We start from the raw sequence: 13,812 nt of genomic DNA on the forward strand, positions 1-13,812 counted from the left end.
CAACTTTTTTACTCCTCTTTCACTTTCATCAAGAGGCTCTTTAGTTCTTCTTTGCTTTCTGCCATAAGGCTGGTGTCATCTGTGTATCTGAGGTTATTGACATTTCTCCCATCTCCCATGGACATCTCCCAGGTCCATCGAGTTGATGATGCCATCCAGCCATCTTATCCTGGCCTCCCTACAGAGCCTATTAACCCTCTCAAGACTTCCCTGGTGGTCCAGCAGCTAGGACTCTGAGCTGCCAATGCAGGGAGCCCAGGTTTGATCCCTGGTCAGGGAACTGGATCCTGCATGTTGCAACTAGAACTTGGTGCAGCCAAATAAATAAAAATAAATATTTTTTTAAAAAATGCCTCCCACTCTAGACCAAGATACTCATTGTCCAACTTCACCAGAAATCAGAGGTTCCCATAACCCTCCCCATCCCCTGGGCTCAGTAATTTGCTAGAATGGTCACAGAACTCAGGGAACACTGCCTTACTGTAAAGGACACAGATGAACAGCCCACTGGAGATGTGCACAGGGTGAGGTCTGGGGGGGTCTGGAACATAGGAACGTCTGTCCCCTTGGAGCAGGGTGTGCACCACATCCCAGATGTTCACCAGCCCAATCTTCTAGTGGTTTTATGGAGGTTCTATTCGGCATTGATGGATTCAGTCATTGGCCACTGGTGATTGACTCAACTTCCAGCCTCCACTCCCTCAGGTTGCGGGTGAGGCTTAAGTTCCAACCTCCAATCAGAGGGGGCTCCTCGGACAACCAGCCCCCATCCTCCTGAAGCCCTCCAGGGGCCCAGAGTCATCTCATTAGCTTACTGTCGGGATTACAAAGGTTTTAGGAGCTGTGTGCCAGGAAGCAGGACAAAACCAAATACACATTTCTTACTATGCTGCAGTATCACACCACGCAAAGCCCCCACCTCTGGACCCCAGTACCGCCTCCCTGGCAGCCCCACCCCACTTCCAGGGCCTCCTGAGACTTCTTCAGCTGCCCCGGACTGGCCAACTCATGAGGGTGCTCTCACCCCATGTCCTCACGTTGACCTCCCCATAGGCCCTCCCAGTGGTGGCCTTGCCACGTTCTCACAGCACTGGACTCTGCCAGACGCAGGAACATATTTCCTTCATCCTGGTTGGCCCGCCGAGGCCAGGTGTGCAGTGACAGAAAACATCCATGTTAATCTTCACGCCGCCCTCTGCCCCAGCTCCTGACATGGGGATCCTGAAACCTTCGTAAATTCTCACGTGATGATGAGGTGACTCTGGGTGGCTCCTGGGTGGGTCTGGTTGCTGGGAAGACCAAGCCAGGACTAGCGCCTTGGAACTTCCCTGGAGTAGGGAGGGGGTGGAGATGGCGTGACCAGTGGTCAGGCCCACGTGAGGAAGCCTCCACACCATCCCAGCCTAAGGTGCAGGGGGGTCCAGGTCGGCAGACACATCCAGGCTGGGAGGCGACGCACCCCACTCCTCGGGGACACAGGTGAGGCCTGGATTTGTGACTGGCGGCTGAAGTGGGGACAGTCCTAGGAAACTGAGCCCTTGACCTGAGGGATCTGACCCCGTCTCCAGGCAGGTGGCATCAGAATTGAGCTGAATTGCGGGACACCCGACCAGGACCACAGGGACCTGCTTGCAGGCAAACCCCACTCACATTTGGTGACAGACGTGAAACGTCCTATGTGACAGTAGGGGAGACACACAGGAGAGGAAGACACCTGAGGGAAGGGCTGGGTTTTCCCTGACTCCAAAGGCAAACAAAACAGATTGTCCAATTTCCCAGGCCAACCAAAGATGACAAGCTGCTGTCAAACCTCTTCCCTCTATAGAGTTAACAATTATGTTGAGAAGTAAAACCAAACTGAAAAGCCGTGTTAGAAAATGTCAACACGAATGGGAACCCCCTCATGGTCCAGTAATGAGGACTCAGCACTTTGACTGCTCAGGGCTCGGGTTAGATTCCTGGTTGGGGAGCTGAGATCCCACAAACCGTGGTGAAATTTTTATTAAAAGGAAACATCAACATGAAAATATGGAAATTGGGTCAGACCTTTAATTGCCCATTGAACAAGATATACAGACGTCGGGACATGCTGCACCCAGGCCCGTGGCGCACTCGACACAGGAGCTGCCTGGGGTGCAGTCAGCCCAGCAGCGGAGCCTGTGTGTAGCTGGAGAGCAATTCCAAGGTCATCTCTTCCTCTGAGGAGCCTTCTGGCGGCTGTGCGGTTCCAAGGACACAGACCCGAGCAGAGCTCCTGCTCATGTGGAACTTGAGGAAAGAGGTAACATCCCCAAAGGGGCCAATGCAAACATGCATAATGCTTACAAAGGGCATTTACGTGGAAATTATATTAAAGCATCCAGGAAGCGTAATTCCACCAGAAAAATATAAAAGAGCAAAAAATGGAGTAGAGGTGTCGTGTCCCATTGGGAGAATCCAGACTGGCTCAGATGGAGGAGAGTCCCCCTCAACCAGCTTTAGTGCTTAACTTCAGGAGGAGAAACTGCTCAAGCCAGCCCGCAGCCCTGCCCTCACCCAGACGCCCTGCCCTCACCCAGATGCCGTGCCCAGACACCCTGCCCTCACCCAGATGCCCTGCCCAGACACCCTGCCCTCACCTGGACACGCTGCCCTCACCCAGACACCCTGCCCTCACCCAGGCATGCCAGGCACACATCCTGCCTCAGTGCCTTCCCCGGGCACCACATGTGTGACTGTGTTCATGGCATTTATGTGGCTGAACCTATCGACCTTGGCTCCTGAGCCCCGTTTCCTGGTCAAATCCCTGTGTCCCCTCGTGATCCTCACAGCCCTGTGTCCAGGGGCCTCAGCTGCCCCACCCCTGGGCAGAACAAGGCCTGCTGCTTACCTGAGCCTGCCGTGAGGTCACGGGCCTGGCGCCTGTGCAGGCAGGACCCCGCTGGACGCCAGCCTGAGGGGAAGGAGGGTGTCTGCTGCTGCCCTGGTCTGGCTCAAAGACACCACGCTCAGGTGTGTCTCACTACCAGGCCTCGGTGGGGCCCTCAGAGCTGGGCTTATCCTGGGGCTCTCCCAGGGCCACCCCTGCTGGCTGGACAAATGACCCCTGCCTCAGGCTGCTCCCCTGGGAGAATGGCACGGGGTCCATACTCAGCCATGGCAACCAGGACCAAGACTGCCGTGGTTACCTCCCCAGCCCGCCCCTGTCCCTCAGGAGCTGGTAAGGCCTCTGCAGACTCCCACTGCAGCCACCAGCCCGACAGAGGGCAAGGAGGGGTGACCCGGGCCCTGGGGTTCCTCCTGCCTTGCAGGCCCAGGAGACCGGGCTGGAGCCCAGACCAGACTTACGTGCTAAGGGCGGCCGCAGACGGGCCAGTCGTGTACTGCGCGGTGCTGGGCAGGAAGCTGGCAGCAGGCGGGAGAGCAGTGGCTGAGACCACCAGGGGCCACACGGAGTAACCCAGAGGGGAGCCAGGCGCAGGCATGGCCGGCAGCAGGGTTGGAGGTGCATAGCGATGGTGGTGGCGGACGGAGGGCGGCCTCTGGATGGCCGGGTGGGCATGCCGTGCATCCTCAGCAGGACACACAGCAGAGTGTTTCAGCGAGGATGCCGGCTGCTCCCCGGCCCCCTCCCTCCACACGGGCCCTGACTCAGGACGCGGTCAGGGTCAGGAGTGGTGGGCAGGGGCGGACCAGGCTCCCACAGAGCTCATGCAGCTCAGGGGGCAGCTGTCTGGGCCTGGACGGCACAACCTGTCCTCCCCTGGGGTTGCCCTAGGGAGCACCAGCGGCTTCAGGCAGGAAACACAGACCCGGAGCCAGAAACACATGAGTTTCTGGAGGCGAAACCACCAGGTCTTCTGGTCTCGGCCTGGACGTGGAGCCTACCTGTGGGGTGAGGTGCAGGGGGGTGGGCGCGAGTGCTGGCGGGGCCAGGGCTCTGAGCATCAAGGCCTGCATGAGGAGCTGGTGCGTCTGCGCGTTCTGCATCAGCATCATCTCCACCACCTCTGTGTGTGGGGGGCATGGAGGGCTGGTCACTCACGGTGGGGGCCGCGACCCTGCCCCTCCTGGAATGGAGCACTGCCTGTGGGTCTGCAGGTCCCATGCAGCGCCTCCTGCTACTGGACTCCTCACGTGCACGTGGCCTAAGTTTCCATATGGAAACTTAGTTCCTCGACCAGAGATCAAACCCACACCCTCTGCAGCGGAAGGGTGGAGTTTTAACCACTGAACTGCCAGGGAATTCCCATTCCCCACAGTTTTAAAAATTAATCATTCATTAAATTAATTTTTTTAAGAAAAGCATCTGGAGATGGGGCAATTATCTTGGATTATCTAGGTGGTCCTGATGTTGTGAGAATATAACTATCACCCTACACTTGAATATCCAGCAACAACACTCATGTTTAAGAACAGGGGGACATCAGAAGAAAGTGAATGCTGAGAGAGCTTAGGAGACTGTCCTGCAAGGCCTTGTAGAAGACTGTCCCCAGATGACAGATGGGGACCCCAGGGGACAGTCTGAGACACAGTGAAGGGTGGTTAGTTCAAATGTACTTCTGTATGATGACACGCCATTGTCTGTTTCTGAGACGATTCTCTTAAAGGTAGAACTGACATGGAGAACAGTCATGAAGAGCCAGGGGCAGAGTGGATGCCACAGAAACTGAGAGTTTAATTTCATATGAAACAGCCCAAGACTTCTCCAAAGTGGTTATTAAAGTACTATTTTACAGTCAGTATTGGATCTAGTTGGGATTTGTTTTGGTACAAAGGGTAGGGTAAGGAACGTGACTTTGCTTTTCTGAATAGCCAGCTACTTACTGACTGTTTCATTTTTACCAATGATTTTAAATGCACTTTTTAAAGGCACACAGACACTTGCATGCGTGCAGTACACACACACACACACAGTGTGCCGGGTTCCCCTCTAGGGCCTGATAGTCACTAAAGTTCATCTGGAAAAACCAAGGAGGGTGGTGAGGAGAGGCCAGCGGGTGGTTCTCCCTGCACCTGCAGGGCACCTTGCTGTGGGTCTCGGTGTGAGCGGCACCCCTGAGGGGCTGCAGGCTGGCCTGGGCCATGTAGCATGTACATGGTGGAGCTGTGGTCACCAGGACAGGGCTGAGAACACTCATCAGGTGATTCTGTACACAGGTCTGCCTCCAGGCTCTCATCACTGCCCGTCGTTAGGGAAACTCAAACCACAACCATGATGACTGACCACCCCGGCCACGAACCACCACCCCCACTAACTGACCACCACAGTGACTGACCACCACCCTTACTAACTGACCACCACCCCCACTAACTGACCACACCATGTGCAGGAGAAGATGAGAGAAACCGGACATGTCACATGCAGCAGTTTTAAGCACACACGTGCCACCTTTCAGCTGCTGCAGTCCTAGGTATGTATCCAGGAGAAATAAACACTCAGACTCAAATGTGAATGTCCAGGGAGTTTGGTGGTGATAACCCAAAACAAAACAACCCCAGCTCCATCATTAGGTGAAAGGATCACAAATGTGTCCATCCACGGGAAGGACTGTCACTTGGCAACTTCAAGGAGCCATGGTTTGCTGCGCCCAACAAGAGTGATGAGTCTGAGAGCAGTGCTGCTAAGTGAAGGAAGTCACACAAAAAAAGAGTGCACACTGGCTGATTCTACTCAGACCAGAATATAGGAGACACAGATCAATGCCAGTGGCAAAGCAGGCAGGCAGGCGGGAGGCAGGGCCTGAGGTGGTGCCCATGATCACCACCTGGATTAGTGATGGGTTCACAGGTGTGTACAGGTGTCAACACTGTCAGATTGTACACTTTAACCACATGCAATTTAGTCTATGTCACCTCAGTAGAGTGGTTCTGAAATAAAAGTATTTCAAAAGTTATTTAAAGAGAAAAAGCAATTTAACCAACAATTTGAGAAGCTAATCACTGAACGAGTTGGGACTGTGAGCCCAGTTCTTTCCATTCTGAGTCCAGGCCCTTCCCTTAGGGATATCCATCAGTAAGGATTTTTCAAAGTAAAATTATTTTCATGTTGGTAAATGCATAGCTTCCATTGAGTAGCCAAAAAAAAAAAAAAAAAAAAAAAGGCCCTAAATCACAGGTCTCCAACTGGTTTCATGGAAGACAATTTTTCCACAGGCTGGGGTGAAGGGGGATGGTTTCGGGATGATTCTAGTACTACATTTATTTTACGCTTTATTCCATTATTATTACATTGTGATATATAACGAGAGAATTATTCAACTGACCATAATGCAGAATCAGATCATCGGGCATTAGATTCTCACAAGGAGCACACAGGCTAGATCCCTCGAGTACGCAGTTCAAAGTAGGGTCTCCACTAATCTGAGACTCTAACGCCTTTGCTGATCTGACGGGAGGCACAGTACAGGTGGTAATGCGAGTAATGGGCAGCAGCGTAAACACAGATGACACTCTGCTCACCAGCCTGCCGCTCACCTCCTGCTCTGTGGCCTGCTTCCTAACAGACTACGGACCAGTGCTCGTCCCCGGCCCAGAGGTTAAGGACCCCTGCCCTACATGACTACCCTGCTTACAAAAGTACTTCTTTCAGCAGAGAATTTCATAAACCCATGACAACATCCCAAAGATGGGAAATGGAGTGGCCACAGGACTGGCAAAGGTCAGTTTTCATTCCAATTCCAAAGAAAGGCCATGCCAAAGAATGTTCAAACTACTGCACAATTGCACTCATCTGACATGCTAGCAAAGTAATGCTCAAAATTCTCTAAGCAAGGCTTCAACAGTACATGAACTGTGAACTTCCTGGTGTTCAGGCTGCATTTTAAAAAGGCAGAGGAACCAGAGATCAAATTGCTAATGTTGCTGGATCATCAAAAAAGCAAGAGAGTTCCAGAAAAACATCTACTTCTGCTTTATTGACTATGCCAAGGCCTTTGACTCTGTGAATCACAACAAAATGTGGAAAATTCTTAAAGAGATGGGAATACCAGACCACCTGACCTGCCTTCTGAGAAATCTGTATGCAAATCAAGAAGCAACTTTAGAACCGGACATGGAACAACAGACTGGTTCCAACTTGGGAAAGAAGTATGTCAAGCTGTATATTGTCACCCTTCTTATTTAACTTCTATGCAGAGTACACCAAGTGAAATGACAGGCTGGATGAAGCAAAAGCTGAAATCAAGATTTCCAGGAGAAATATAAATAACCTCAGATATGCAGATGACACACCACCCTCGTGGCAGAAAGCAAAGTGGAACTAAAGAGCCTCTTGATGAAGGTGAAAGAGGAGAGTGAAAAACCTGGCTTACAACTCAACACTCAAAAAACAAAGATCATGGCATCCAGTCCCATCGCTTCATGCAAATAGAGGGAGAAGCAATGGAAACAGTGATAGACTTTATTCCCTTGGATTCCAAAATCACTTGGATGGTGACTGCAGCCATGAAATTAAAAGATGCTTGCTCCTTGAAAGAAAAGCTATGACCAACCAGATAGCATATTAAAAAGCAGAGACATTACTTTGCCAACAAAGGTCTATATGATCAAAGCTATGGTTTTTCCAGTAATCACGTATGGATGTGAGAGTTGGACCATAAAGAAGGCTGAGCACTGAAGAATTGGTGCTTTTGAACTGTAGTGTTGGAGAAGACTTTTGAGAGTCCCTTGGACTTCAAGGAGATCAAACCAGTCAATGCTAAAGGAAATCAATCCTGAATATTCATTAGAAGGACTGATGCTGAAGTTGAAGCTCCAATACTTTGGCCACCTGATGCGAAGAACTGATTCATTGGAAAAGACCCTGATGCTGGGAAAGATTGAGGGCAAGAGAAGAAAGGGACGACTGGATGAGATGGTTGGATGGCATCACCGACTCAATGGACACGAGTTTATGCAAACTCTGGGAGATGGTGAAGGACAGGGAAACCTGGCGTGCTGCAATCCATGGGGTCGCAAAGAGCTGGACACGACTAAGTGACCGAACAACAACGTGACAACATTCACTGTGGACACTTACCTTCCTTGATGCTTCCTGACCGCTGGGTGGGGAAGGCCGGGGGAGGGGGGATCTGTGCAATGAGTGGCTGCTGAGGCAGCTGCTGGATGATGGTGGCAGGAGGTGGGGGTGCCTGGAAGAGCCAGACAATCCATTTTCTGAATGGATTAGCCCTGGAAATAGTGACCTACAGCACCACCCACCACCCACCATCCAGACATCCACCATCCATCCATCCATCCATGGGAGATTTTAGGCGAGAAACCCTAGAGATTAACAAGTGTCCAAATAGATAAATACTTGCATCTGGGTATCACTTAAGACATAGCATGTTATGGACTGAATGTTTATTCCCCATTCAAATTCATATGTTGAAACCCTAAGCTCCAAAGTGACTGCATTTGGAGATGGGGCCTGTGAGGAGGTGATAAAGGTGAAGAGAGCATAAGGATGGGGCTCTAGGTTGATAGGCCTGGTGCCCTTGATAAGATGAAGAGACACCAGACTCTCTGCCCCATGAGACAGCATGAGAAGGCTGCCAGTCCCTAGCCAGGAGGCCATGCTCAGGGAACCAGGTTGGCTGGCACCTCCATCTAAGACATCCAGCTTCCAGGCAGTGATAAGGTAAATGTCTGACATTTAAGTGCAAAGACTGTGGTATTAATATTTTATAATTGAGCTCAAGCTGAGCGAAACATGGTGTTTTCTAATGTTTCCCACATTTCCTGGTGTCAGTGGGCTAAGCTCATCCCTGGGTCCACTACTTCTGCTTTAATAGAGGCGTCCAAGGAGCTTGGCATGGAAACAGCCTCTGGCTTCTCTCTTGAGTTAACACAAATGCACCACAGCTCAGAGCATGCACTAGGGTTGATTACCACTTTAATCCTCTTCTGGATGCACTGGGGCCTGCCCTATCCCCTCTCCCTCGGTTCACAGAAAGGATGGCAGAGACAGAGCTGGCAAACATCCTGCAAAGGGCCGGATGGGGTACTGTTCCCGCCCTGTGGCCACACAGCTTCAGTTGTCACTGTTCACCTTGGCTGCTGCAGCTGGAAGGCAGCCCTGGCCTGGTAAGCCAACAGAGCTGATCCGGTGAAGCTTGACTTATGAACCCTGAGGTGCACATGTCGTACCCTCTTTGCGTGTTACCAGCCCCCTCGGCTAGCAGGTTGCTCACACACAGGCGGCAGCAGCTTTGGTGTCGTCACAGCCCACCACCCTGTCCAGACTGGAGAGGCAGCCGGAGTGGCCAATGGCAGCTCCACCCCAGAGTCTCTGGAAAACCCATCCCAACCACCCTGGGTCCTGCTTGCCCTGTGGTGTCACTGGAGTCCAGGCTGAGACACCCAAGCAAGACTGGGGTAAGGAGTTGCGGGAAGTGTGAGCACGCTGAGGACTGGTGAGCCTCCTGCACCTACACCCCTCTCCCACCATTCCTGGCAGAGATTCCAGGGGCAGAAAGTTGGGGAAGACACAGATAGTGCCGGGGCCAGGGCTCTGGGAGCTCCACTGGATGGAGCCCTCTCCCTTCCCCTCTGCATGGGCAGCCAGGTCCCCCCAGGAGATAAACGTCCTCCAGGTCACGACCCGGCCCGCTGGCACCATCGGTCTCCCTGGTCGGCCCATCCAGAACCTTCTCAGCTTGGCCTTAGCTACCTCCAGCCTTGTCATCTCCTCGTCGCAAGGCCGCAGCCCGCTGGGGCCACGTCTACTCACGCTCCCAACCCCTGAGGTCACAGCCAGCCGAGACCAGCTGCTGCCCTTCCTCCCTCTGGGCACCACCCGCCCCGATACAATCCCTTCTGCTTAAGGAAGAGTGGCTTTCTGTTGCCATATGCAGGGGTGAGCCTCTCAGGAGTGGGTGCACATTCACCTTTCAATGCACCTTAAAATTCTGTCTGGAGACCAGGGGCCCAAGCTTCCTCTGGTAATTAGGAAGTTTTGGAAAAGAGCTGACACACTTCTTCCCCAAATTCAGGACCAGCCAATGCGGAATCCCCCCATACTTCCACTCTTGCTGAAGAGGTTAGCACCTGGGGCTGAGCTGGGACCCCAGCCTCCACCTGTAATGAGGAGATAATCACCCCTCCCGCCACACACACAGCCAATGCTTAGGGCACCTGTGAGGCCTGACGATACGGGACACGTTTGTCCCAACAGGGCTGGACACGGACTGCAGCCACTGTGGCCGCTGAGCCGATGGCCCCTTGAGCGCACTTCCCTAAGCTGCTGTGGGCGCAGGTGTGGAGTGACTGACATCTCTGCTCAGGCGGGAGGTCTCTGTGGGCATGGCACCCTCCCCATTGGTTCTGCCCCCCAGGTTCACTCAAGGCAGACGTACCGGGTGTTGGATGATCCGTGGTGGGTCTAGGGCAGGTGGGGCTGGGGAGACAGTGGGGTGGATGGCCACGGGGGGCGCCTCTGGGGGCAGCACTGACCCATGGGCTCCTCCTCCTCCCCTATGGTGACGAACCCGGGAATCCTCTTCCAGGAGGTGCTGTTCCTGCAATGCCAAAGCAGAACCATGGCTACTCAATGGGGGCATGTCCCAGCCCCTCACTCTGCCAGGCAGGGCAGTGCCAGCGCACAGGTGTGTGACCCTGGTCAGAAGCAGCCAGCCCCCATACCGCCAACCACTTCCCTGTGCCTGGCCCCCTCTTGCCCCCACCAGGGCCCAGCATGCATCTGAGCTGGGACTGCAGCCAGACTCTGGAGGCAAAGCCCTTCACGTGGTGCACACAGGAGAAATTAACCAAAGACGACTTTTCTCCAGCCAGTAGTGAAAGTGAAAGTCATTCAGTCACATCTGACTCTTTGCGACCCCATGGACTATACCGTCCAGGGAATTCTCCAGGCCAGAATACTGGAGTGGGTAGCCTTTCCCTTCTCCAGGGGATCTTCTCAACCCAGGGATCAAATCCACGTCTCCCTCATTGCAGGCGTATTCTTTACCAAGTGAGACACAAGGGAAGCCCAAGAATACTGGAGTGGGTAGCCTATCTCTTTTCCAGCAGATCTTCCTGACCCGGAATTGAACCAGGGTCTCCTGCATTGCAGGCGGATTCTTTACCGACTTAGCTATGAGGGAAGCTGGTAGAGGATACTCTGTCTATCCAGCACGCTTTCAGTGCAGAGCAGTAAGTTTATCACAGCTGCCGTGTGGACCCAAACACCCTCCTCCCCCAACGTGTCATTCCCTGCTACAAGTGTGTCTGTTTGGATAAAGCCCTGGGCATCTTGGAATCCCACTTCCCCGAACCAGACCCTTCACAGGGCATTTCGCTTCTGATCATCCGCAGCCAGAGCAGGACTTCTCAGCGAGTAGCCCCTGTGAGAGCCCAGCCTATAGGAAGTGGGTGAGTCCTCTCTCCTGTGGAGTCCATGGTCCACCAGTTGCCCACCGCCACGTCACAAACATCAGAAGCAGAGTGGGTGCAGGACCCCCACCACAACCCCACCTTCACCCCCATCCCCTACCCGCCACCCCACCCCAGTGCTTGTTCTGAGCGCCAGCCGCAGCTTCAGCTGCACAGAGCTCTGGTGAAGACGCCCCATGTCCACAAGGCCTACCCAGAGTCTCTGCAGAAGGTCCTTCCTCATCCTCAGAGCGCTCCGCAGGGCAGCCTCTGGCCCGTCCTCATCTCCTGGAGGGAAGCGCAGGCTTCAGGGCTCAGCACCACATCCCAGCCTTTCCTGCCTCCAGGACCTGCCTGTCCCAGAGGAAGAGGGAGGTGCCTGCGGTGGAGCTCAGGGGCCACCCCATAGGGGTTATGTGGGCAACAGTAAGGGGGCGTTCAGGAAGCTGAGTCTTCGAGTTGGGGTCAGGAGTCTCCACTCCACACCCAGGAGTCTCCACTCCTCCCACCAGGAGTCCCCACTCTTACTTCAAGGAGTCCCCACTCCACCCCCAGGATTCCTGACTCCCCCTCAGGAGTCACCACTCCCCCTCCCCCAGGAGCCCCCACATCCCCCCAGGAGTCTCCACTCCCCCAGGAGTCCCCACTGTCCTCCAGGATTCTCTTCTCCCCCAGGAGTCCCCACTCCTTCCCCAGGAGTCCCCACTGCCCCCCAGGAGTCCCCTTCCCCCCACTTCCAGGCATCCCCACTCCCGGCCCATTTGTAGTGCTCCATGTCTGTGTTATGGAAGAGAAAATGGCAACCCACTCTGGTATTCGTGCCTGGAAAATCCCATGGACAGAGGAGCCTGGTGGGCTACAGTCCATGGGGTCGCAGAGTTGGATACGACTGAGCGACTGAGCGCAGCACATGCCTGTGCTCGCCCTTGGTCATGTGAACTGATTTGGGATTTTCTATCTGGATTTCGGCCCTGGGCTCTGTTTGTTGCCCTCAGGCACTGCCTGGAATTCTGCAGCACAAGGAGCTTCACCATGTGGTGAAGGACAAGCAGTGTCTCCCCAGCACCTTGCCCAGATGTCCCTGAGCCCAGAACCCTATGCCAGGGAAGGTGGCCCTTCCCCTGGTTCCTATGGCCTGAGCATCTGACCGCCAGCCAGGTTGGGGGTGTGATGTCTGGTCTGGGCATCTGAGAATGGGCAGGTGGATGTGGATGGCTGGGCCCCCTAAACCCCCCTACCCCAGAGCAAGCTTGGGGCAACATGGTCTGATGCAGGTGAGGGCGATTCCTATCTGATCAAGGCAGTGGGGCTGGTTCTACCCTCTCTGTCTCCCTCTTCTCGTCTGCAGATGGAGTGATGAACGTGCCTTCCTGGGTGTGTAGACAGAGGTGATACGATATGAGGGTGCATGTGTGTGTTTGTGTTAAAGACATAATCAAGGCCTTTCTGCTCTGAAAGTGAAGTTTAGAGGACAGTCTGGCCATACCTGGAGGTGGGTCTGGGGCCCACACAGCGCCAAGCAGCCCCGGCTCTTACCTGGCACAACATGGGGGTCCTCAGAAGCCCCCTCCACATCCTCACGCTCTTGCTCCAGTTTCTGTGAGGAGAGAGAGGGACAAGCATGCGGGCTCCAGGCACAGGCTCCTCCGTATGAGGGGCCGGGCTAGGAACAAGTGCCCAGATGACTGGTGCCAGGTGGGGCCCTGTGGTCACACTTTCCATATGACGCACACATGCTCCACCTTGAAATCTATGAGCCCCTTCAGGCAGCTTTCTGAAGAGTTTGACCAGGACAGCTCTGTATTCTGACTGCCCTGATGCCCCAACTGAGCCCAGGGCTGAGCAGTTATAATCCAGACCAGTCCTGGGGTGACCCCTGCTGCCCTCTCTGGGCAGCCCAGGGGGGTGGAAGGCAAGCGTGGTGGGCAGAAGAACAGAACAGGCAAGTGAAGGTTTGGAGGGGGCACCAAAAGGACCATGCAGACCCTCAGAGGAGGAGAAGACCGGCCTGAGAGTGTACACGGCCTGCCTGCCCCATACCCAGCTGAGAGGCCACACCAGGCTGGCTCTGTCTTTCCTAAAATTTGGAAGCTGGGAGGCTGCGAGAGAGCTCTGGGGGCCCTGGAAATGCTCCATCCTGTGGGTGCAGGCCTGCCTCCCAGCTGCAGAAACTTCCAGAAGACCCTACTTGTTTCTGTTCAAACACAAAGAAGAACCAAGAAACCACAGCTCTTTACCACAAGGCTAGAACCATGCAGAACTGCTTTGCTTTGGAAGTGGGCGTGACAGGTATAATCTTACCTGTCAAAGCTGTGTTCTGTAACAAGCTGTTAAAAGCACAAGTGCCCAGCTGTCTTACCTTCTCGAGGAGTTTCAGGGTCAGTCGGGTGAGTTGATCTGCCACTGAGGAGTTCAGCATCCCGGGGCCACAGGAGGGGACACTGCAGGCCCGTCCCCTCCCTGCTCGGTTCCCTCTGG

The 13,812-nt window shown here is 54.1% G+C and overlaps 1 protein-coding gene across 1 annotated transcript; it reads right to left on the minus strand.

The window, feature by feature from the left end:
- Nucleotides 1-3,323: 3,323 nt before the first annotated feature.
- Nucleotides 3,324-13,753, minus strand: C1H21orf58 (chromosome 1 C21orf58 homolog). Its single transcript, XM_052645817.1, has 7 exons — nt 13,694-13,753; nt 12,871-12,931; nt 11,549-11,622; nt 10,320-10,481; nt 8,000-8,111; nt 3,792-3,989; nt 3,324-3,625 (listed from the first exon to the last, which is right to left on the minus strand). The coding sequence occupies exons 1-7, from the start codon at nt 13,751-13,753 to the stop codon at nt 3,324-3,326; spliced, it is 969 nt and encodes a 322-aa protein (XP_052501777.1).
- Between the last annotated feature and the right edge of the window lie 59 nt (nt 13,754-13,812).

Source organism: Budorcas taxicolor, chromosome 1 (genome assembly GCF_023091745.1).
Source record: "Budorcas taxicolor isolate Tak-1 chromosome 1, Takin1.1, whole genome shotgun sequence".
In the NCBI taxonomy this organism is placed as follows: domain Eukaryota; kingdom Metazoa; phylum Chordata; class Mammalia; order Artiodactyla; family Bovidae; genus Budorcas; species Budorcas taxicolor.

What these genes read in the sequence shown, in the direction of transcription:
- C1H21orf58 (XM_052645817.1), bottom strand. Translation starts at nt 13,753, where the DNA reads ATGCTGAACTCCTCAGTGGCAGATCAACTCACCCGACTGACCCTGAAA. An exon ending in GGACCCCCATGTTGTGCCAG is followed by an intron (nt 11,623 to 12,870) that starts GTAAGAGCCGGG and finishes GCTTCCCTCCAG; the next exon opens with GAGATGAGGACGGGCCAGAG. An exon ending in CACGGATCATCCAACACCCG is followed by an intron (nt 8,112 to 10,319) that starts GTACGTCTGCCT and finishes TGGCTCTTCCAG; the next exon opens with GCACCCCCACCTCCTGCCAC.